Here is a 24,807-nt window from a genome sequence, read left to right on the forward strand (position 1 = left end):
CACTGCCAACAGACCACACAGTTATAGTACATTAAAGAGAGCACAGAGAGGCAACATAAATATTTCAAAATGCACAAATGCACAGTAGATGAATCAGTTCGGACTCTTCAGTGATGTTAAATATGATCCTTTAATGGAGTCTTGGACCACTTATGGCGTAAGATGATGGAACAATACAGCCAAAATGCAGCCAACGCATTTTGCCCTGAATAGGGCTTCCTCAGGGGTTGTATGACACTACAACGTGGGCTATTACCACGCGTGCCATTACAACGATGTTTTTACAACGCAAGTCGTTACAACGACTTGCGCTGAAAGCGCTGGATAGTGGAATAGTTTAATTTTCTATTCCAACTCCAGCCCACGTTACAGTAGGGAAGGTGTTGGAATAGAAAATTAAACTATTCCCTATCCAACAGCGCCCTCCAGCGCTAGTCGTCGTAACAACTTGTGTTGTAAAAGCAGCGTAGTAATGGCAGCGCGTGGTAATGCCCGCATTGTAAAGGCTGCTCACCACTCATGGCAGCACGTGGTAATGATATGCAGCTATGAGGTTGTTTAGAAATATCCAGAATTACCAGGCGCACAACCAGAGTATCCGTTAAGTGAGTGTGGACAGTTATAAGTAGTGGGTATAGGCAATGAGGCGAACGGTAAATCCTCACAACCGTTCGGGGATGGACCAATACTGACCCATATAAAGCATGAAAACACAGCAATGCCCCTGCACTATACAAGTGGGTATTTGAAATATAAGGATGTTAGTATTGTCAATCAAAACAAACGTATAGAGCACCACTAAGAACAGTAAATATTGTCAGTATGCCATGAACAAGTTGACAAAAATAAAGTGGCAATGCGTTCCGTAGTTGGTGTGTTGATTCGGTTTATTGTTCCTACATTTGGGCCAACACGTGTTTCATCGCAGGGAAACAGTCTGCGAATCTTCAGGGCCTCAAAGGTGAGGGGCATAAACTCATTGGTTTAGCCGTGATACGCGGTCATATTTCCTGAGTTTTACCGCAGTAATCTTAGAGGAGACTTCGTAGACTTGATGAGTCTCTTAGTCACTTTTACGTAGTTTCTACCGGGAGGAGAGAAAACAGGTCGCACAGTAGTCACAACACTGTTTAATAAGAGGCAAGGCGGGTGCACCTTCTCTATGTTGAACTCCCTCTTGAGTTTCCCGGCGCCGTTTTCCATGGACGGCTGTGTTTGCAGCACGTGGTAATGCCCGCGTTGTAAAGGCTGCTCACCACTCAGGGCAATAATCAAAGTGCTCCAAACCTATAATGGTCAATGACGTTCCAGGATCATTATATCATACACTTCAAGTTGGTATGCAATCATACCATTAATGCAAATATCATCAAGGAAAGAACTTTCAGTTTTTCTCCCACTTCAGCAATAGTCCGCAGTTACTCAAAACACGACGTACAGTCTTGGAAATGTGTAGTGACTAATTCGGATTACCTTTCAACCCTAGGAGTATCACCTATCATAGTGAACTAAAGAAACTAGAACTTGGGTTGCACTTGGGTCATATTTATGACCCGGTTTGCGCCACTCTTGCACCATGTAACGTGGTGCAAAGGCTACGTAAACCTTCAGTCATATTTTTGAAGCCACAGAAAGCCACTTTGCGTGGCTTCGAGCGGCTTTAAAAATATGAAGTAATGCAATGCAGTGCTTTACTCTGCTCAAGGGAGGCATTTTATACAGTTGGAAAACGGCTAAAAATGTAAAATGAGACATAAACCGAACCTAACTCCTTTGAGAGAAACACAAGTTAAAGAGAAAAATGAGAAAAGTTCAAGAAAATCCAGTTACTTCATCATAAAAGCACGCAGAAGAATGTAGCCTAGATGAAAATATTCATCTGAATAACATAGGTTCATGTTTCACTAAACTCCATTGGTGCATTCTTTTAATGTGTAATAGAAATGTGAGAGTGATGACTCACGTGTTATAGAGGTTTTATTAACCAGCCTAATTAAATAATGATGTATATAAAGAATTAATGAAAACTAATATATAGTCCAGATGATATGTTATCTGTTAATGGAGAGATTCATATAAACTTCATCTTTTGCATATGAGAAAAGAGTGCACTAAGTGAGAAAAGAAAAAATGGTGCTGCACGTTCATAATTGATGTGAATAACCTGAAAGTTTCACAGAATGATCTTCATATATGTACTAATGTAAACCACCTAAACAATATTAGTTATTAGAAATGACATAAATGTATACCTTGGTACTATGAAAATGCAGTAATACGTTATAGTTATACATGCGATCTACTATGAAATGAACCTGCTTTCTCAGTGCAAATACCCCGAAATAATGTTTGTCATATTTCTAAATGAAAATTTATATTTCAATACTTTATGTTATTTGCTTATATTAGCTTAAATTCAATGTAGGCCTGCCTGCTTGCATGCATTTTCCATGCCTTGCTCGACTTCGTTCTCATGGTAAAGTTCACAAGATTGCAAGGTGAATTGAAACTATGTTTTAATTCGATAGTTCCCAATCGCATACAAGGACTATTGGACACAAATTCTTTTACAGCAGGAACATTCACCATGAGAAACTGTCCTTTCAAACTCACTAATGTGCCTTTTCTAAAGGATCTGTGTTTAAGAATGTACATCTACAAGATGGTCTCCCGACTTACGTAGTTTGCACTGCCTATATTCCTATGATATGTGTTAGACCTGTCAGCCCTAGGGTGGTGTTACCCTGCATTTTTTCAATTTTTGCCTCGATCTTGACCTCATTTTTTGTTGGACATAGGACTCTGGGCGCCTTACCGCTGCTGAACCCTGAGTGTGTTGCTGCTACTGGGGTCCCTAAGGTACTGAGCGAAGTGCCAGCGAAGCGCTGCTCAACTAGAATTTACCCTTGGTCTCGAGCGCTGTGCCCGTGAAGCACTGCCATGCCCAGAACCTCAGCGCGCCACCTGGTGCTGTAACAGAATGTGCCCGGTGCCCAAGATCACCAATTCCCCCCGCGCGCTGTGGAGAGGAGAAGCGCTGGCGTAGGGGACTCACTGCTGCTGGTCGGGTATCTGCGTGCAAGCGCTTTGACCCTGGGAAGCGATGTGGCTGAAAATCACCGCCGCAGCCCAGGTACTGCCAAGGAAGAAGACTACATGGTCCTGAACACCGCTGCTGCTCCCGAGGTGAAGGGAGGGCCGCTGCGGTTACTGCAAAGCCCGCGCTAGGCCTGAAGCGCCCAAAGGGGAGCATTGCTAGGCAACTGGGCGCCACCCGCGTCATCGGCCGCGCCCCCAGGAAGCCGCCTCTGATTGGCTCCCGGGCCCAGAGTTAGACAGGAAGCCCGGAGCCCACCCGGCCTAGGAGAGAGGAGCTCCGAGCCTGCCGGATCGAGTCTCCCTGCTGCGGGGAGGCCTACAGACTGACGCGACACCTTTCCCCCATGTAATGGCCCATGAGGAGTGTAGAGTGGGCTGACTGGGGGCGTGGCTAGATCGAGGAAGGAGCACCCGGCCGGGGGAGGGGCCCAGCGCGAACTTGCCTGCATGCTGCATTGCCCCCGCTCTCCCTGAAAGACTGGATTGGGGATTAGAGGAGCACTGGGGCCACCGTCCCGTCGATGCCTGGGGCCTACCTACAGCAGGGAGGGCTGCCCCAGGTCACCATGGGGGTGGCTAGCTATTGGCTGTAAGGTCATCCCTGGACGAGTAGCAAACCTCTCCCTGATAAGTACTGCCTAAGTTGAATTCTTTTACCAGAGGAGTGAAGCTCTGAATCCAAATGATTACCTATGCTGAGTTTCTGCATGAGAATGGAAGGTGGAATCTGTATATAAAAAGCATTCAATCTTGACCGCCATTTCTTGTTGGACATAGGACTCTGGGCACCTTACCGCTGCTGAACAGTGCTGAGGTGCAGGTGCTCTCTCCAAACAACATGGTTGCCACAGGCCCCTGCTACTGCGGATTGGCCACTCTCCTATCTGCCCACTAGTAGTTGGGATGAGGTGGGGACTTAATGATACTGTAACCTTGACCGTCCCGCCTCTTGTCACCACACAGTTCCCTAGAGCTTTCTAGAAACCTTCACATCCCCAGGTTGGTGCTGTGTTTCTGCATTAGAATGGGTACCTAGGTGGAATCTGTATATGAAAAGCATTCCCCATGTTAAATCTTTGCATAAATACTGTTCCAGTAGTGAAGAGTGGCTTAAGGGAGATTACCTTTAGGGGATACCTGCCGGAGACATGTTGCCTATATTGTACTTCGGCATGGGAAATGTGCCTGCATTGAATATCCACATGAGAGCTCTTGCTTATATCGTATCTCTGCCTAAGAAATATTGCAGGTATTGACTATTTGCCTAAGAAATGTTACCTGTATTGAGCTGAGATTACCACCCATTTACCCTGCATACTGTGAGAACCCTACATTACCTAACCTGACAAGAAGTAGATGAATATACTTGTTTTTGTAAATGAAAGTAGAGTGGTGTCTCCTTATTGCGTGTGCTTTACTGTGTCAGAGTGGGAGTGTGCTGCACAACTACTTCACACATAGCCTCGGGCGTGCCTACCTACCTCATGCCAAGCTACCGTGCCGGAGTCAGTGGTCCCTCGGACCCTGGGTCTAACAATATGTGTCTTCTTTATACCTCATGACAATCAACCTACACAAACTGACCAAGAGAAGGAGTGGTCCGACCAAATGAGGTGATCAAGGAGGTGTCACTCCGGAACTTGAGGATTATATTATACATTGATTTGGCAGAATCGAAGAGGTATTATTTGAGAATAGAATTAAATTAATCGACATTCACTCCTAGTTTTTGTTCCTGAACTTTCCTGAGGACTACCTTGCAGATTTGCTGATCTGTTTCCTGTTGCAGAGTGGGTTTTTTCAGACTCTATTGACTTCTCCTTCGGGCTGATGCATATGTTGTCCGCGCTGTGCCTGGACTTTCCCACATGGGAGACAGCCTACGAGCTGTTATGGCTCATGTCCCTTGTTGAACTTCCTAGAGCTTTGGCCATTCTATTACAACCCTAATCAAATTAAACAGTCTTATACTCTTGGAACAAATTTCTAATACTAATGTACTTGCCGTTTAAATCTGTATAAAATCTAATTATAACTAAATCCTGCTCTGGTCCTTGCCATGATTCATTTCATCTGTTGATGGTGCATTTCAAATGATTTATTAATGATTAGGAGAGAAAGAGATAAAGGGATCTCAGAACATCAAGTATTAATGCTATTGTTTTGTATAGCCTTAACTGAACTACTGGTTTGCATCATTTTGACCACACTGAATTTCTTCAAGAGATTTGGTGTAACAGTGAAAATTCTCTAGTTGTATAGTTTAGTATTGAGAATATATACATGAATTTAATTTCAAGTTTATCGGTCAGTTATCTAATTTCTGTTCCTCACTGAATGCCTGGATTGGGTCCCCTATGTAAGCCGGGTCTGGTGGCGCAGTGGACAAATACATCCACTGTAGGGGCCTGTGTTCGACCTCATGGTCACAGGTTCTAATCCCGGTGGGTCCTCTCAGCCTTTCATCCATCGGAAGTCAATAAAATGAGTACCATTGAGTTGGGTAACAATATACATCTGTTATTCAACGCCTTGAGACTTTCGGGTGATACGTGTGCTATGCAAAAGTACATGTTATGTCACGTTATATCCAACCTCTCTAGGCACGAAGCGAGATCCATTGGAGGACCAAGTAAAGATTAGGATAAGGCAACAATGGTAAGAGCCCTATGATCAGATGCTTATAAAAAAAATTGGGCCCAGAAACACTGCACCATGTTCTATGGGCATTGTGTAGGTGCAGGGGTGCCTCAGTTGGCGCTAGCCAGTCCAATGTGAATCAGCGCAGGGGAAAGGACACAAATGAGGCTTAAGCCTTAAATGAGGCACAGTCAGCCCTTTCTCAGTGATGCAGTACAGCACTGAAAGGTGACTTTCTGCGATGCACTGCATCACTTTGCCATTAACATAGCCCTAGATTTCTATTTGTGACTTTTTCAAACATAGAATTTTATTTCACATTTACTCCCAATGTACTTGGCTACAGAGATTACATCTCTTGTAGAGGGTTCTGTGTTACACTTCTTAGGCCATGCCCTTTTTACAGAACCTCCTTTTTCACCCTGCTAAAAACACGAAATATAAATCAAGACTTTACCTTTGAAAGGCTAGTGGGCCGAGGAAGAGCAACCCACAATTTAGTACTGTGTCTCTGAAAAATGGGTGAGACCGCGGCAAAGTCTATCAACATTTGGATTAGTGTCTCTGAAAGACTGGTCTATTCTCTGCCATTTCGTCTCTCAGGGCCTGATTACGATGACGGTGGAACCACTACCAACAGCCCATGATAATGAGGATGAGAATTCCTGCCTGGCACATTAGTTTGGGGGTCAAATGGGTGGCGGTCAGAGACCCCAACTGCCACAGATCTGATGGGCTTTAGGAGCCTGTCGGACCGTCAGAGGGAACTTCAATCGTACAATGGTGGCAGTGCCTGCTAGGCACCACCGTAGGGATTATGATGTCCCTCACCGCTGGACGTTTCATGGCAGTTTACCCATCATGAAAAGGTTGGCAGAAAGGTATATTGGTTGCCAGTGGCTGGCCCCCTTCCCCCCTGGCCCTCAGCTTTGGGTTTTGGGGGGCACCTATGGTGTCCCCCTACATATCCCTGAACCATGTGGCAGACATCGCATGGTGCCTGCCACGTAGTACAGCGATATGTGTCATGTCTATTATTTGTACTACGGCATGTGCTGCAGCCCGCAGCACCCGCTGCAATACAAAATATAGACATTGCCACAACCGTTGTGGCGGTTTCATCCTAATGCCTATGGCGGGACCGCCAACAGCCAGTCTGGCGGTCCCATTTACAAAAGGATAGCGGTCGATCGAAAGTCCGATGTCATCATAAAAAGGCCCTCAATTACTTTGTAGGTGTTCTCATGTTTATTTCTCACAAAATTCTTCACATGATCGAAATAAAGCTGGGACTACTATAAGCATTCATTCCGGAGAAGTCAAGGACTAAATAGGGTTGGAGCCTTGACTAGTTTTTAAAAGAAACAGTATAATGTACACTGACTAGTAGTGTAAAAAGCTTGTATTGTAGTGAAGGAAGACGGTTTTCGGGCATGAAACTTCCACAAACATCTAAGGCACGTTTCATTTGCACATACACCATAAGGCAATCCATGTCACTGGACGCTATATAGAATAATTCACATCCTCACTCAAACTGCATGCCCTCAATCCTCAGACCTTCATGAGACAGTCATCCCCATAGAAAAGGAATAGGTCTCATAGTTGTGAAGTCGACAAAGCTAATGGATCCCAGCTATAAATCAAATGAAGCCTGATTCTCAGAAAACAGAACAACACTTATAAAGTGACCACAATCAAACAATCAATCATCAAATATGTAGAACACAAAGCTATTCAGTGTGTCCCCGCGCTACTAGGCTCACTGATTATCATTGCTGACACATAATCACTTAAATTCTCTTTCAAATAGCCATTTCTTAAGAAGGTGTTTGAAGGTCTGTTCATCGTTTATCTCCTGAAGTTGCAAAGGGATTAAATTCCAGGCAGAGGTAGCGAAGAACAAAAAGGAGGAGCCACCCCATTTGTTCCTCTTAGTTCTTGGGACCACCGCCAGCAAAGCGTCAGAGAATCATAGGGATTGAGCTTCTAGCAGCATGAGAGAAGCATCAGGATTGGCCGCAGTAAAATCTGGGAGCCTGTGTCTGCAGAGTAGGGGAGCAGAAGAGGGCGATGCAGCCGGTTACAGTTTTTTTTTTTATTAATTTAATTAATTGAAGGTGGATGCAATAGAAGGATCTGTATGGTTGCATGCCAGACATATAATCTGACATTGATATAGTTTCCTAAACATCGATTACAAAACTATTTTCCCATTTGGAGTAGTTTTTACTATTACCTGCAATCTGACAATATTTTTGAAAATGATATTTGATATTTGGGGCACATTATTTATGACTAGTGTTATTCTGACAACGACATTCTGGTGAAACACCGATCTGTATATGTCTAAAATATGTAATCCCTCTACCACTCATCCTAGATTCTCAGTAAAAAAATAAAAATAATAATAAGCACTAAGATCTGAAAAAAAATGTGGTCTCCTTGCAACTTACGTGAAATGTGGTAGGAACCTGTGGTGGAATCTGGCTGCACGGCTCCCTGAAGCAATCACTGAACGGAAGCAGGAGCCCCATGGCAATGATTCGGGAGCAAAGCTGCTCTGCTTCTTCCGGCTGTGCGTTGTCCTGCTGACTGAACAGCTTCTCCAACAGAGTGCGGCCTGCCGAAAATAAAGAACGTCAATGATGCAAATTGTTTACAAGATATTGGTTTGCATGAACCCTGTGAAATGAACAATCAATGCATGATAAAAAAAATGAGAGTCTGCTGCCATTTTGAAACATATGCCATTCCAAGCGAAAGTATATTCAGCATGACAGCCCAACGATTCAAGATTCTCTAAGAATAAACTTCTACTTTGGGTGGATTGCTTTAAAAAAAATATAGATTGTTATCTATTTCTTCTTCCACAACCTGTCTCTGTACAATACTTTCTGAAATGGTCTTTCTTGCATTCAATGCTGGATTACTTATTCTCTCCATTTTGGCTCCTGTATTCTGGAACTCCCTGCCTGATCATCTCAGGGCCTCAAAACAATACTCCCTCTTCCGTAAGGGACTGAAAACTTTTTTGTTTGCTCAGGCCTTTCCACTCTAATGATCCTTCCTTTTCTGCCTGCATGCCGTCAAAAGCGCCAAGAAACCGTAATGGTGTAAGATGCGCTATATAAACTTTTTAAATTCAAATTCAATTCTCTACCCTAGTTTCTTCTAAAATGTAGATTTTTTTTAGCTCCTTCCACTTATGGTGTATCCCTACACTTTTTATTTCTGTTGTATGTACTTTATTCAATAAAAAGATTTATCATAAAAGTATGTACATCCTTATACATTATAAGTAAAAAAATCCAACAATCCATTATACATACAACCATAGTACACTTTTTATTTAATTTCCACAATTTTCCTTTTCTCTCACAACCTCTTCTCAGAATGTGTGCATGAACTTTATTGAACATACAAAAAGGTGTAGGAGTCTCTTCTACGTCACGTAACTGCAATATTAGATAAATTGCCCAGAAAAAAAGTTTGATGTCTAGCCACAGTTTTTGCCATAGTTCATAATGGGATTTTCGTCTGCATCATGGGCAACTCATTTAATTTCGATATTATTTTTCATTGAACATAATTGGTTCAGTGATAGTATTGTTACAGAAAATGCCTATGTTTGAAAGAAGACTGGTTGCATAGAAAGACAATTATTGCTCAGGAATGGCAAGAGTGCAGATGACATCACAGGTGGATTTTTGATTTGTCTTTGCTCAGCTCATACCCAAAAACAGACACCAAGGGGCATATTATCAAGGGGGTTTATCTCCGCTTTTTTGGCTTTAAAAGCCAAGAAAGCGGAGATAAAATTATCTCCCTATTACCTAGCTGTCGCTAACACCAGTTACCGACAGCTAGTAGGAGATAGCGACCATCTTGGGCCCCACCTTGCATGTCAGTGATATTTATCACTAATGACATGCAAAGTGGGCATGCCAAGATGTTAGCGACTGGAAACAGTCGCTAACATCGCTTTCTCCTATTACCAACTAAGCGCGAATATCTCCAAAAACTAACACCTGCCCTGAGCAGTTCTTAGCCATGTTATCCAATGGGAGGTGGATAACATGGCTAAGAGCATTAGCTCGGTAATGCATGAATATCGCTGACTTTTCAGCGATATTCATGCATTGAGGCCGTTTTTTATCGCATTTGAGATAAACCTTGATAATAGCAAGGTTTATCTGCCATAATTTCTGACGATGCTTAGCGTTAAAAAATTTGTTGCTAAGCATCGTTAGCGATAAATATCGCTTAACGTTGGTAATATGCCCCCAAGTTTCCAATAGTGTTAAGGTCTGCTGACAAAACAGTGTCAATTGTTCTAGTAAAGCTAAAGGTAAAGGTGGCCATAGCGGGCACCGGGCAAAGCCCCAGTGTGCCACACGGGTGGGGGCCGGTTTTAGGCCCCTGGCCTGGGGGCGTTTTTATTACAGGGTCATTTTGCAGCATAGCTGCAAAATCGGACTTGTAACAAAATCGGCCCAAAACCGGCCCCGGCAAAGAGCCCGGCGGCACCTCCGACCCCCCCCCCCCCTACCCCCCCCCCCCAGTGGGGAGCGGGGGACGGCCGAGCACTTTGCCAGGGCCGGTTATGGTTGCCAGTCCGGTCCTGTGCATGTACCGCAATATTGTATGAGTTATACCAATAGAATTCTGGGGTTAGACCTTAGGAGTTGATAGGAAAGGAACAGGGCTAAGAGGTAAACCTGGCAAGTGCCAGGCTAAGATTAAAGAATTTCATCATCATCTTTATTCTATCATATTAGAAATGACCATAAAAGCACACATAATAAATACATGAATAAAAATGTTGTGACAAGAATATTATCATTAAGGTTCCAAAAATGTTCTTCATGATCCTAGAATAAGATGAGAATGCATTAAAAAACATAATAAAAGAGGCAATTAATTTCTTGAATATTAATTCATTAACATTTACAATCAGCTTAATGGGCTAAATGGCAACCCTTCCTTCTTCATACAGGCCCATGAGAATGTTGCAACAAAGTAGCAAACCAAGGGATCAGGTAGTGTTTTTCGATAGAATAATGCTACCCAACACTGCTTGTGTCCCATTTTCTTTAGAATTGGCTTCAGGTATGCCTTCCTTTCGCTCTCATAGAGCCCACAGAATAGGACTATATGCAATTCGGATTGTGATGATAAATTATCACACGGGCACATGATTAAGTTGGAATGGTTATATGTTTTTTCTGGATAACCAAGCATTAAGGGAATTAAATTAGTGCGGAATCTTATGAATCTATGGGTGCACTGTTTATGTTAGCGAAATAGGAAAATTCTCCCACCATAGGCGGTGGGTTACGGTGATTAACCTGTGCTGTGGATTTCTCCTGATAATATTCCCTGTGCTTGTGTTTAGCCTTTAACATAAACATGCCGATGACTTTCTGCTTAGACACCTTCTTGCGTGCCAGGGAGTCTTTAAAAGGTTTGTGGAGCCCTATCTCGTTTAAGACTGACTCCACGTAACTTAGCCACTTTGACCTTTTTCAGTTATCCATCGCTATACAGTTCCTTATTACCATTTGGGTCAACGGTACTGTATATCTCCTCCATATAGAGTGCCATTGGAGGAGCGGGGCTAGATGTATATATTGTGATATATAGGGGAGGGCCAATTCCGTATGTAAAATACCATTTGCAAAAGAAGGGGGGAGACCCACTACTGATTTAAAACAGTTATTTTCTATAATTTGTAGTGGTGTAGATGTAACCATGCCCCATACCCCAGCACCGTAGGTCACTGCCACTTTTACTCTGGCCTGATATATGTTTTGTAATGCCAATAAGGGCTTGGCACCTTATTTCTTTGCAAAGGTTTTTATGGCCATGATACCCCTCTCCATCACCAGCCTCCTTCCTTCCATCAATTTTGCCCATGACAAGTCTTTGTTGAAAAGAATACCCAGGTAGAGAAAAGAGTCTTGAACCTCAATTTTCCCTGTGTCTGCACTAAAATATGGGACTTTGTCTCTTTTAGCGCTACCAGCTATGATTATAAAAGACTTTACTTGATTTACTTTTAGGCTTAATGAGTCCATAAAAGAGACATACGCTGTTATAAGCTTTTGTAGCCCAACCCCTGTTCTTGCAATTAAAACAGCATCATCTGCATAAGACAGTATTGGTAACATTTGGTTTTTGAAGATGGGAATGTCCCTAGTGGCCACTATAAGTGCCTACTGAACTCCATTTTTGTATAAGGAGAAACGAAAAGGGGTCAATACACAGCCCAGTCTTACTCGTTTGGAGATTTTGAAATGGCGTGTACAGTCACCAGTTTTAGTATAGCGCACTGACGCTGTAGTATTTACATAAGATTGCCTTATATAATTTAAAATAGCTGGGTCAACCCCCATCGACTCCATTATGACCCATATTTTATCATGGACCACGCAGTCGAACGCCGCGCTGAGGTCCTTGAATGTCATATATAGTTTGCCATCTTTCATATTTGTATATTTTTCAATAGTCAATGCTAAATTCAGACATTGGTCTACAGTACCCCTTCCCTGATGAAAGCCATACTGGGCCTGGATCAAGATCTTATTATCTTTAGCCCGACTCTCTAACCTAGAGAGGAGGAGACAGACCATAAGCTTTGATGTTGTGTCCAGCAGGGATATTGGTCTATAGTTTTTTGGGGCAGCTCTATCCCCTTTTTTATAGATGGGCACTATGACCCCCGAAGACCACGAGTGGAGGGGGGCTGTTTGGGCTTTGCTATTTAGGGCATTGGTTAGGTGTGGGATCCACAGGTCGGGGTTAGTTTAAAAGAAGTTGATTGGGACCCCATCTGGACCTGGGGCCATGCCCGAGCTACATGATCTCAGCGCCACCTGTACTTCATTAAGTGAAAAGAATATAGGTGTATGATGCGTTTCCAATGTTGTTACTTTATGATTATTAGTGTCGCGATTTGAGGCAAAGATGTTCTCATAATGAGTTACCCATGACTCCTCATCGACATTGACATCCGTTGTGGGAATGTTTGGGGTTTTAAAATATGGTGCGTTGACTAACTTCCAAAATTGCAGCTGTTACTAGAACAGACTGCCTTTTCCAGGTCAGCCCATAGGGCCTCTCTGAGTTCTTTATCTCTTGCTTTCCTTGCAGAATTATATGAAGCCCAGAGCATTCTTATTTGAGCGGGGTTACTGGGGTTAACTTTTAAGGCTAACATCAGGGCCTTTCTAGTTTTTTGTGCATGGTGAGTTAAACCATCCCTTGCCATCTCCACTCTTTATGGTTTTTGTTTTGTTAGGGCCAGTTTTATTTTTATTAGGACATTACAAAAGGCAGGCACGACTGTCCCTGCCTCTAATTCTGAATCTAGGCATAGTTGGATATCTTCTTGTGCGTTTGATATGAGTTCAGGGACCTGCGTAGTTACGTCAATGTTGGCCTATTTGAGCTGGATCCCGTTTTTCCTACAAACATTTGGCGTTCCAATATTTCTGTGAGGTTGACCCCCGGATATGGGTACCTTCAACTCCATTGAGACCATAGCATGCTCACTAAAAATTGTAAAAGAATTACAACTCCTTTCTACTCTCTCCGCTAAAGGAGCAGTCATTAGTATATAGTCTATCATAGACTCCACCTCATTTCTAAGGAGCCCGGCAAGGGATCTGTTGTGAGGTCTGAGTCCGAAATAATTTCTAGGTTTAACGAGCCCATTAACTTGTTTAATCCATTTCCATATTTGCTATGTGTAAAGTGATGAATGGGGTTTCTCCTCATATCCTCTAAGCCGCACACTGATTGAAGAATTTAGAAAATTACCATTCAGCTTAGCATTTGCTGAGAGACTGTCATAGAGCCATTACCATAGAGGTGAAACAGTTATCACACCTAAATCTGTGAAGTGTGACATGCAGGAATGTCAAGGAGACTTTGCCAAAACAAAATAGTGCCTAGAACTCTAACTGCAATAGGCAATGCCAGGAGTCTGGCTTTTTCAATTACATGAGTCAAGAGGCAGACACTTTCACTCGATAGGCAACCTTTCCTAAAGACAGTCGGCGAGGGGTGTACAAGGTCTCGGATTACCTTCTTAAGTCTGTCTGCAAGAATTCTGGCATATACTTTAGCATTTCTAGTGATCAGTGACACTGGCCTATAATGTTTCATGAGTAAGGGTTCCCTCTCGGAATAACCACTATAGCTACTTCTGCTTCAGGGACCTGGACCTTACAGAACTTTGTGCAAAGTGTGAAGAGGTCCATATGAGGATCTATAATTTCCTGTGAACATAATTTCTAGAAAAGAGCTGGCAAGCCTTCGGAATCTGGGGCATTAATGTAGTTTAATGATTTGATGGCTTTTATAAATGTCATTCTTTCTGTTGTTTTTTTATGCAAGTTTATTACCTTCAGATACTATAGACTAGGTAATATTTAAGTAATCCACGCCAGCCTGGGTGTCAACCTTCCTATCAGTGGCATAAGAATTCTTGGGAATTGTTGTAATAGTTACAGAACATAGCAGCAATATCTTTTGCAAAGGTGAAAATAATACCATTAGGATCTTTAATGGATGTGTCACTGATCTGTTTTTTTGTTGAACTTTAGGTAATTAATAACAGCTTTTGCTTCCATATTTATGAGGCAGGGCTGAATGACTTCATCTAAACTGTAAGAAACAACAATTAGAAAGAGGGTCTCAGGGCATGTTTTGAGACCATAACATAGACCCCAATTCTCAATCATGTAGCAACACAATGAGTGTATATGGACCTATAAAGAGGTCTGATTTAAGCCTGAACGGGTGTGATCTACTTATATGGAGGAAAATAAATCATACCTGTGTGTTTTGTAAACACAACATGGTGTCACCGGGGTGTGAAAAGTACCCATCAGTGTTCGTTCTGTGCCGCCCTTGTCATCATTTGGGTTTTTCCCTCCACCAGGGAGGAAAAAGTCCTCCTCATAGAAGCTATTAAGGTAGGAGGACGGGCATCACCTCACCTGGCTGCAGCTCAGGTAGTAGGAGCACCGCGCTGTCCGTCGGTAATCCCGGCTTCCCTCAGAGCTAACTGGGAAGGACTTTCCATGATCTGATCCAGGTGATATGGTTATTAGTTTTAAATTTTAAATACACTTTTTGAAGTAGCGAACGGTCCTGATTGAAAGCTGTGGAAGATTCCACATTTAGCTGAAACATGTTGACCAACTTCTAGATAAGCAGCTATTTGGTAAAACTGCTTTTTTCCATCTTTGCACTGTTTTTAAACTTTGGAAGTCTGGGAGTCATTCAATAAAATATTTTTCTCCCCACTCTCCAATTTTATATATGCACTTTTCCTATCACTCACGCACTGCACACTAGTTACCCTATCATACGGTGCCAACTTTAGTCATTATATACCATATCCATCTAACTTAAAAGATTGGCATTGCTCATTGAGCACTTCCACTTTGATTGCCAACATACGCTCCCTGGTGGAGGGAAAAACCCAAATGATGTCAAGGGCGGCACAGAACGAACACTGATGGGTACTTTTCACACCCCGGTGACACCATGTTGTGTTTACAATACACACAGGTATGATTCCTTTTCCTCCGTATAAGTAGATCACACCCGTTCAGGCTTAAATCAGACCTCTTTATAGACCCATTGACACTCAGTGTGTTGCGTCATCTAAACTGTCCCAAAACCGACTCTGCGCACTTCTGCTGCCCCACACCATGGTTCTATGAGGAAGGAAAGCTCACCCTGCTGCTGAGCTTTACCTCTTTTCGAAGAGAGCTAAACTTGCACCTCTGCTGCCCCACGCCATGGTTCTATGAGGAAGGCTAGTTCGCACTGCTGCTGCCCGAATTGTACCTATTTTCTAAGAGCGCAAAACTTGCACTTCTGCTGCCTAACAGTACATGTTCTATGAGGAAGGGAAGCTCACCCTGCTGCTGAGCTGTACCTCTTTTCTAAGAGAGCCAAACTTGCACTTCTGCTGCCCCACGGCATGGTTCTATGAGGAAGGAAAGCTCACCCTGCTGCTGAGCTGTACCTCTTTTCGAAGAGAGCTAAACTTGCACCTCTGCTGCCCCACGCCATGGTTCTATGAGGAAGGCTAGTTCGCACTGCTGCAGCCCGAATTGTACCTCTTTTCTAAGAACACAAAACTTGCACTTCTGCTGCCTCACAGTACATGTTCTATGAGGAAGGGAAGCTCCCCCTGCTGCTGAGCTGTACCTCTTTTCTAAGAGAGCAAAACTTGCACTTCTGCTGGCTCACGCCATGGTTCTATGAGGAAGGGAAGCTCACCCTGCTGCTGAGCTGTACCTCTTTTCTAAGAGAGTGAAACTTGCACTTCTGCTGCCATACGCCATGGTTCTATGAGGAAGGCAAGTAGGTAAGTAAGTTTATTGTTTGTAGTTAATTAAAACCTTTACAATTTTGTTGCATAAAAAACAAATGATTTAAAGATAAAATGTATAAACTGGCAGGGTGGTTAAAATAAAAATTTCTGTAACAACTATGTGAGTAGTATTATTCTGAATAAAATTACAATGTCTCAGTTCATAGCACTTCACACTTCGGTTTTGTGCCTTTTCTCTCCTTTTTCTCAGTGCTCACGATTAACTGTGATGCCTTTTGACAAAATTTGGCAGCCCTGCAAGCTGTCTGCAGCTGGTGGCTGTTCAGTGCTAGCATGACGGCCTGACAGCATGATCTAATTTGAAAGAGACGGAATATGTGGAGTAGATAATTACGTCTCAAAGTCCTCAAAGACGGACAAATGCACAATATATGCATCAGTGATTCTTCCGTTTGGCCACATAATCTACAGGCAGAAGTCGGCCATGTTTGTTTCCATGCGAGTGTCTGGTCTTTTAAAATGAAGAATCCTAGCCGTAAACTTAGTAATGTTTTTTGGGTAGCTGGAGTTATATGGTTAACTAAATAAGGTTGAGGCTCAATTTTCTCATACGTGGCCAGCACCGTCCAACCATGTTTTTTCATCGCTAATGCGGCTTTATCTATTATCCAAGATCTTTGCTTTGCAGCCCCATTGGCTGCTTTTTTGAAGGCCGCAAACGTTTGGTTGGTATTCCATGCCTTTTCCCTTTTGAGGTTTGACAGTGCATCCTCCACTACTGTTTTCCAGGCATTTTTCGCCTTTGTCTGGTTTTTCATCTCAGTCCAACAGAGGCCCATGAGCGATTCCTCTTGTGCTGCCCTTAATTTCCAGCCTGTTTTTAGTGCAGCTGCTTGTCTGACTTGGTGCTGATTTGGTAGACCAACTTCCAAGCGTATCTGCGCTTGGGATACGAATCTCGGGATCCGAAAAATTTATTTAAACAACTCTGATTGTTGTGTGTTCAGGAAATTTTTCGTCTTTTCCTTTATACAATTCCGACCCGTATGTAAGAAATGGTAAGAACTTCGCCGCGATTACCTTCAACAGGTGTGAATTGGATGGGCATTTCAATTTTGTTTTTAATAAGTTTAGAGCGAACCGTAGTTTGTTTGCCTGCGCCTTTCTATATGATTGATGCTCTTTCAGACTCCACCTGTCGTCGACTACTACTCCCAGATATTTATAGGAGGTGGTCTGCTCTATTGTGTTGCCTGCGATGTGCCAGTTGGGGGATTTCCTCCCTGCCCGTGAGGCGAAACAGACGATCTTCGTTTTTTTGTAGTTAATTTGTAAGCCTTGTGCAACGATATACTCATGGAGCTTCGAGATGGAACGTTGTAGGCCCAACGGGGTCTGACTACAAAGTACGATGTCATCTGCATACTGTATGCTCCTAATTTTGTAGTTGGCCAATTTCGGTGGATCACTTTGCGTCTCCGCGAAGCACTTGTCCAAGTCCGCGGTAAAGATGTTGAAAAGAGTTGGTGGCAGTACACAGCCCTGCTTGAGGCCTACATGGGTGGGGATTTTTTCTGTTGTTTTGTCGCCATTGCCTAGTTTAATTCTCACCCAAGTGGAATTTTATAGGTTTATGATGGCCCGCAACAGCTTTGATGGTATTCCCCAGTTGGCCATCTTTTGCTATAGTGCCTCCCTCGGGACTGTGTCGAACGCCGCTTTGAGGTCTACAAAACACGTATACAGCTTGGTTGACTTTTCCCGTGCTTTATCCACCAAGAGGTTTAGCGCCAGCAGGTTGCATGATGTATTTGTTCCCGGCCTAAAGCCCGTCTGCGTGATCGGCAGTATCTTGTTTGCGCTAACCCAGTCTTCCAAGGCCCTCAGAAGGTTCGAAGCATAAATTTTGGCCTCAACGTCTATAAGCGCAATAAGGCGATAATTTGCTGGATCAGTCCTTATACCTGCCTTGAAGATAGGATGCAAAATGCTACCTCTCCATGACTGGGGAATACTCCCGGTCTGGAATACATTGTTGTATAGTGGGGTAAGATATTCTGCCCAAAAATTTTGATCTTGTTTAAAAAGTCCATTCCGTAAGCCGTTTGGTACTGGTGCACCTTTGGACCTCAAGTTTTTAAGTACCATAGCTACTTGGGATGGCGTTATCCAGTTTTCATTGAATTGTGGGTCATCTTCTTGCTTTTTATTTGGATGAGAGGACTGCTGATGTGACGTCCATGCTGGGGTGTTGTTGCCTTGTGAATTCTCTAAATGCTGAATCCACTCTTTCTCAAAGATGTTTGCATTGAAGGTCTGGGCCGCTCCGTTTGCAACTTTGTTTATTTCTGCCCAAAAGTTCCTGTTGTTATTTGATTTACTAGAAGCTACTAATGATTGCCAGATGTCTGTTTGGTGTTTGGATTTTTCCGACCAAAACGTCTTTTTTATATTTTTGCCTTAGCTTATAGATTTGTCTGGCCGTGTCTTCTCCATTCATCTTGGCTGTTGCTTGTAACTTTTTAATTTCTTGATTTAGGATCCTTTTTTTGCTCGCTATGGAACCCAGAAACGGTTGGGGAGCTTTACATATTTTCCTTTTGTGACTATGGGTTCGATGGCCAAATCTCTCAGTTAATCTTATAGTCAATCTTTCCCAATTTTCCTGGTAGGCGGATGAGTCTTCACCCTTCGCATCTGTATGGATGCTTTTCAGATACGTCATTATTTCTTTGATGTTATTTCCATTCCATGCTAGTCTCTTGAGGTTATAGAGACTTGGAGATTCTGTCAGGGTTTTGCAAGTTGGGGCCTTTGTGTGTTGGATACTAAATTCGAAAGCTTGCAAACTGTGATCACTATCCAATTTGTGGATTATTTCGTAGGCGGTAATGGTTTGTAAAGTCTCTAGATCCACAACGGTATAGTCGAGCACTGATTTGGCCAGATTGGCTATCCTAGTTGCGGATGCTGGTTGATCTTGTGGAAAACGGCCATTCAAGGCGATCATTCCAACCTCAGCAAACATTAGAGCACACTGTTGACCGATCTTATCCTTTTTTTGCAGGTTTGTTATAATCCTCGGGATAGGTTGGCCATTCCGTTTATTTTGATACATTATATGTGCATGGTCCTTTTGAAGCAAGAACATATTCAGGTCACCCGACACAACTAGCCCCGCCTGCGGGTAGATGGATTTCATTGATTTGAGGAGGGCTTTTAAGGTCAGAATTTTCTCCACTTTTTCCTTGGGATCTGGATGTAAGTATATATTACAGATTATCATTGACATTGGGTCATGCGCTCTCTGCGATCCATTGCCGGTGTCTTGCATCAACTCAATTTTGATACACTGGATCCATTGTTGTCCTGTGTCGATGGTAACATGGGTCCAAGGGATACCTGTGTTCAGATAGATCGATAGACCTCCGGCTGCCCTTCCCGAAGGCCCTTTTTTTTTGGCGTGTAGTTGGATTTCCTTAAAATCGTCTATCTGCTGGGAAGACATTGACCAGGTTTCTTGTAGTAGGATAATGTCGAATTGTTTTAGGAATGACATTAATTCTGCATAGTTAGTTTTACCCCCCAGACTGTTGATAGTCCACGAGCAGGCTTTCAGAGACGGTTTTCATGCTTCCACCATCCTTGCATCCAATGTGTTTTGCATTGGGGGTAATATTTTCCGGCATTCTTTGAAACCCCCTGACTGGCCTTGATGGATGATACGTAGATTGGCCCATCCTCCCTCAACGGTGTCCATGCCGCCAATGGCTCCCCGGAGAATACCGACTTCTAATTTAGGTGTTTTTCCTGCCAACATGGATAGTGGGCCTGGGTATCTTTCTGGCGGCACAGGTCTGATTTCAATGCCCCAAATGGCGAACTCTTCTCTGTGTCGCCAAACTTCTTTGGCTGTTTCGGGGTCCTTCCAGGTTGCCACTGTCATTTCTTTCCCGTTTGTATTGGGAATTATTTTGAATTCAATGCTTTCTATATGGGCTGAATTCACATGTTTTAACGACTCAAACAGGTTAGAGAGTTTGATGATGGCACTCCGGCTGAGAATGTCATGCTTCCCCCTAGAGTTGTAGTGCGGTGTTATTTCCTGCGTTATGGATCCCGCTGGGTAGGGGGCTTCTGGCTTCTCTTCCTGATTTGTGAACCAGATGTGATTATTTGCATTTGATGATCTAGCCGGGCTGCACTGGTTTTGGACATTCGCCTGAATTGCTGGCTCGATTACAAAGACCGCCTGCTGAGATCTAAAATCCGTCAGAGCGTGTGAGGTGGGTCTCTGCTCCATTGCAGGGAAAGTTTCTTTTGGTGCCGTCACCATTTTCGGAAAGTAATGCGAGATATTTTTCTGTTGTACGTGCAGCTTCTGCCCCAGAGGGCCGACCGTCGGTTGCCTGCTCATTTGGGCTTGTGTTAAAATTGGGGCATTTTGGCTCTTTATGTTGACTGTTGGTTTTACATCCAAGGGCGGAAACATCGTTGGGGATATAAGCCCACAATCCACTTGTTCTACCGTGTCCGCCTTTGGCATCTCTTTGCGATTCGGCCCTTGCGATGTTGTTACTGTGATTGTGTTTGGGTTGATAATTCTTATAGGATCTTTTTTTCCCTGGTGTTTATTGTGTCTAGATTTCCTCTGTCTCTTGCGTTCACGCTTTGTCAGTGGGATGAACTGAGTTTGTGGCCCGTTGAAAATTATCCCCGGATCTTGCCTCCCCAAGTTTTCCGGCTCGTCCATGCCTCTGATGGATTGATTCCCGTTAATTTGGGTCACTTCTTTTCCTGTGTTGGCTGGCTCCAGAATACGTTTTCGGGGGTATGTAGTGGCATCTGTGATTTCTGTCCGGGTGGGCGAGGGATGCTGTATTGGACTATCGGCCGTTTGGTCAACCCTTATGTCCTCAGTATATGATACGGCACTGTCGGTTGAGCTTAACGAGCTTTCGGGATGAGTGCCTATGCCTGGGATTTCAGAGGAATTATGGGCAGCATTTGGTTTATTTTGTACCTCTGTCAGAATGTCTGTTAAGATGGCCGGTAACACTTTGAGCTGGTTCATTGTTTCAAAGCACTGACATTCGTGGTATGTTGTATGCGGGTCTTTCTGTACCCGTTCAATGAAAGAATTTAACTCGAGGATCTTTTTGTCTATGCCCACCACGTGTGAGGCTAAGGTTTGCAGAATATCTATCTGTAACTCCAGCTTTTCAGAGTGTTGGGATAGTGCTGAAGAGATAGTTTCCATGATGTTTAAGAACGGCGGCCACCGTGGTGCATAAGCTGGTAAACTATCTTCTGCTGGGTGTCTCTGTTCTTGGGGACTGCGCCGATCTTTGTCCCTTAGTTTGTGTCTTGCTGAACCTAGAGCTCGTGGGACTCGTGAGTCTAGCAGATCTCGTCGGTCTCCACCCAAACCCGTGTCTGGGATAGGTGTTTGATTAGCCATTGTGTTCCTTTGCTCAAGGGACTTTGGCGAAGCTATATTGCTTGATGGGGAAATGTTGAAGTGCAGGGGAAAAAGCCCAGACGGGCGATTTGATGTTTTTCTATTGATCATTTGGCTGGATGTTATAGGACAGGCGCCGGAGGAGATGAATACCTCCTGCGAGTCTGGACTTACTGTGATTTTTGGCGTGATGGTATGCTTTTTATAAGCCTCTGTGTCTGGCGAGCCACCCTTTAGCTGAGTTTTACTGTTAGTTGGCTTCTTTTCATCTATAGACTTGTCCTTGTTGTCTTTTTCTGTTACGACCTTGTCCGGAAGGTCCTTGTAGTCCGTTTTCAGAGCTAATCGAGTGACGGCCCGTCATCAAAAACCACCGGGCCAAAGTATGAGCCTAGGCTTAAAGAGCGCCGTATATCTGGTGCAATTGGTGCCTTGGGTGTTTCCATTATACCCTCGGTACGCTCAACACTTGGCGCAATGTCAGAGTTGGTCTTGCTATCTTCCGCCTTTGTGTTTATTTGGGCCTTCACCGTAAGTTGGTTTGTCCTGTTGTTTGAATATTTTGGGAGATTTTCCCAGGGATGGTGTCTAGTCTCTTGAGGATTGTTGCTCTGTATGCTATTCTGGAGCTGTCGGGCTTTGGTCGGTGAAGTCGCCGACTGGGACTGGGACATTTTTTAGTGCTGAGAACGATCTTGGATTCGGTTCATGTGTCGCTGACGACGCAGATGGTGTGGCTAAGATTAAAAAGTCTGTGATCTTGGCGTTTCTAGTGCCTACGGTCTTCAGTGGCGTTTTGGTGGTAGAGGCGCTGGCTGTGGAGTCTGGCGCCTCTGAAGTGTCCTCTGGTAAGTCCTCGTCGGATGAGTGGGTGAGTTCCTCGCTCATTTTCATGCGAAGTGGTTTCCTTATGCTTGCTCTAGGTGAGGGGACTGTTGTAAGTCTCCCTGATCTCATGGTGAGATATAGGGTGTTTTATGGAAAACTCTCCCCCCTCTCCTTTCGGCCTCGCGAAACCCTGGTACGTGCGCGCACCGGGGTGGGCAGGAGTGAGCAGGGCTGTGCTCTGTGCTCAGAGTGCTGAATTGTTTTTAGGTTTTAGAGGAGTGTTTGCACCGGAGCCAAAGAGCCAAGACTTAGTGGACAATAAACCAGTCCCAGCCGGGACGCAAGTATCAATAATAGTTAGTCTGCCCTGCTACAATCATCACCTTTGTTTATTCATGAGCTCAGCAGAGGCAAAGTAAGATGGGAAGATGGAAAGATGCTGTGAAAAACTGATGGATCACTATTAAGTCACTATTAAGTCAGTGGCAGCTTCAAGAAGTTCCAAACCAAGTCATTCAATGTTTACAGAGTACTAACAAAGTTGATTCGAGAGGAGAGCGCCCTTACGCGCAGTCTCCGACTCTCGAGAAATGTAAATGAAATACCTGGAGGGGTGCAAAGATGCGGGGCCGCAGGATGACCTCCGCACCACCATAAGGAAGTGCCTTCTGTATGCCGGAAAATCCCCTCGAGAGGAGAACACCTTCTGCTGCCTTCACCAAGTCTCGAAAGTGCTTAGGGGGGTCATGTGCAGCGTTGTGCTAGCTGGCCAGTTGTCACAACTCCTTAGCTGCCGCGTCTTTCCAGCAGCGGTTGCGCGTTTTCACTGGCGTTCACTGGCGTTTCTCTCCGTACTCTCCGTGCTCGCTTTAGCCGGGAATGATGTATCCACAACGGCTGAAATGACTGAATTGTTCTGTGGGCACTCGGGGGCTGGCTGAACAAATCCCCCTGATCGTAGCTGCTCGGCGTTTGTTCAGCGTCCTGGAGGCACCAATCCCCCACACATGCGCAGAAGAGCCCCGAACCGAACAGGTGGAGGGGGGCGCGAATCCGGGGCCGGGAGCCTGGAGCCTCGCACAGCGAGCAGCCTCGCCCAGCCTCACTGCAACCTGAGGCCGGGGGCCGGCAACCAGCGTCTCTCCCACCGCTCCCACGCCGCTCCGCAATCAGCAAGCTGAGCCCGCCAGGGGGGACCACCGGGCCGTGACTCGGGGGCCGAGAGCCACACACAGCCAGCAGCAAGCCCACGGTCCGCCGGGAGGGGCCGCGAATCGGGAGCCGGGAGCCTCGGGAGCCTCGCCCGGCCAGCAGCAGCAGCCTCACACGCAGCTTCACAGGTGAGTCAATCGCCAACTTCCTGATTCCGAAGCAAGTGTTTGCACTGCTGCTGCCCGAATTGTACCTCTTTTCTAAGAGAGCAAAACTTGCACTTCTGCTGCCCCACAGTACATGTTCTATGAGGAAGGGAAGCTCACCCTGCTGCTGAGGTGTACCTCTTTTCTAAGAGAGCAAAACTTGCACTTCTGCTGCCCCACAGTACATGTTCTATGAGGAAGGGAAGCTCACCCTGCTGCTGAGCTGTACCTCTTTTCTAAGAGAGCGAAACTTGCACTTCTGCTGCCCCACGCCATGGTTCTATGAGGAAGGGAAGCTCAGCTCACCCTGCTGCTGAGCTGTACTTCTTTTCTAAGAGAGCGAAGCTTGCACTTCTGCTGCCCCTGCGCCATGGTTCTATGAGGAAGGGAAGCTCACCCTGCTGCTGAGCTGTACCTCTTTTCTAAGAGAGCAAAACTTGCACTTCTCCTGCCTCACAGTACATGTTCTATGAGGAAGGGAAGCTCACCCTGCTGCTGAGCTGTACCTCTTTTCTAAGAGAGCGAAACGTGCACTTCTGCTGCCCCACGCCATGGTTCTATGAGGAAGGGACGCTCAGCTCACCCTGCTGCTGAGCTGTACCTCTTTTCTAAGAGAGCAAAGTTTGCACTCCTGCTGCCCCACTGTACTTTTTTAGGTCTCGCGTCAGCGAAAGACCTTATGTCGCCAGTTTTCGGGAATGTGGACAGGAGAGGGTGCACGAGCGCAGAGCTGCTCAGTTTTGACCTTGTGAGCGCGCACGGCGCCGTGCCCCTCTCCTGTCCACATTCCCTTGCGCAAACACTCACTCACGCATGCCCACATACACACACTGCATACACACACACACGCGCACACGCACTTACACTCACACACCCCCAACACTCACACACCCCCCACCACATACACTTACCGACCCCCCAAACTCACCGTGCTCTTCGGGTCAGTCTCGGCAGCAGGCAGACTCGGAGCTCTGCATGACTTCCGTAGGCGGATCCTCAGCCTCCGTGCACGCTTACGGCGACTGCGTCACCGCACTGTGCGATCCTCAGCTCGTTCTAGA

General features: G+C 44.8%; 1 protein-coding gene across 1 annotated transcript in view; it reads right to left on the bottom strand.

The window, feature by feature from the left end:
* The window catches only part of LOC144762748 (uncharacterized), a 712,524-nt gene that overhangs the window by 643,260 nt on the left and 44,457 nt on the right, over positions 1-24,807 (bottom strand). Inside the window, exons 2-5 of the mRNA XM_078648000.1 lie at positions 21,191-21,901; positions 19,886-21,076; positions 18,689-19,354; positions 8,196-8,362 (exon numbers count right to left, since the gene is read on the bottom strand). Of these exons, the coding sequence (XP_078504126.1) occupies positions 8,196-8,362; positions 18,689-19,354; positions 19,886-21,076; positions 21,191-21,901 (2,735 nt within the window). The remainder of the gene's footprint in view (positions 1-8,195; positions 8,363-18,688; positions 19,355-19,885; positions 21,077-21,190; positions 21,902-24,807) is intronic.

The sequence above is a fragment of the Lissotriton helveticus genome, chromosome 6 (genome assembly GCF_964261635.1).
Source record: "Lissotriton helveticus chromosome 6, aLisHel1.1, whole genome shotgun sequence".
Lineage (NCBI taxonomy): Eukaryota > Metazoa > Chordata > Amphibia > Caudata > Salamandridae > Lissotriton > Lissotriton helveticus.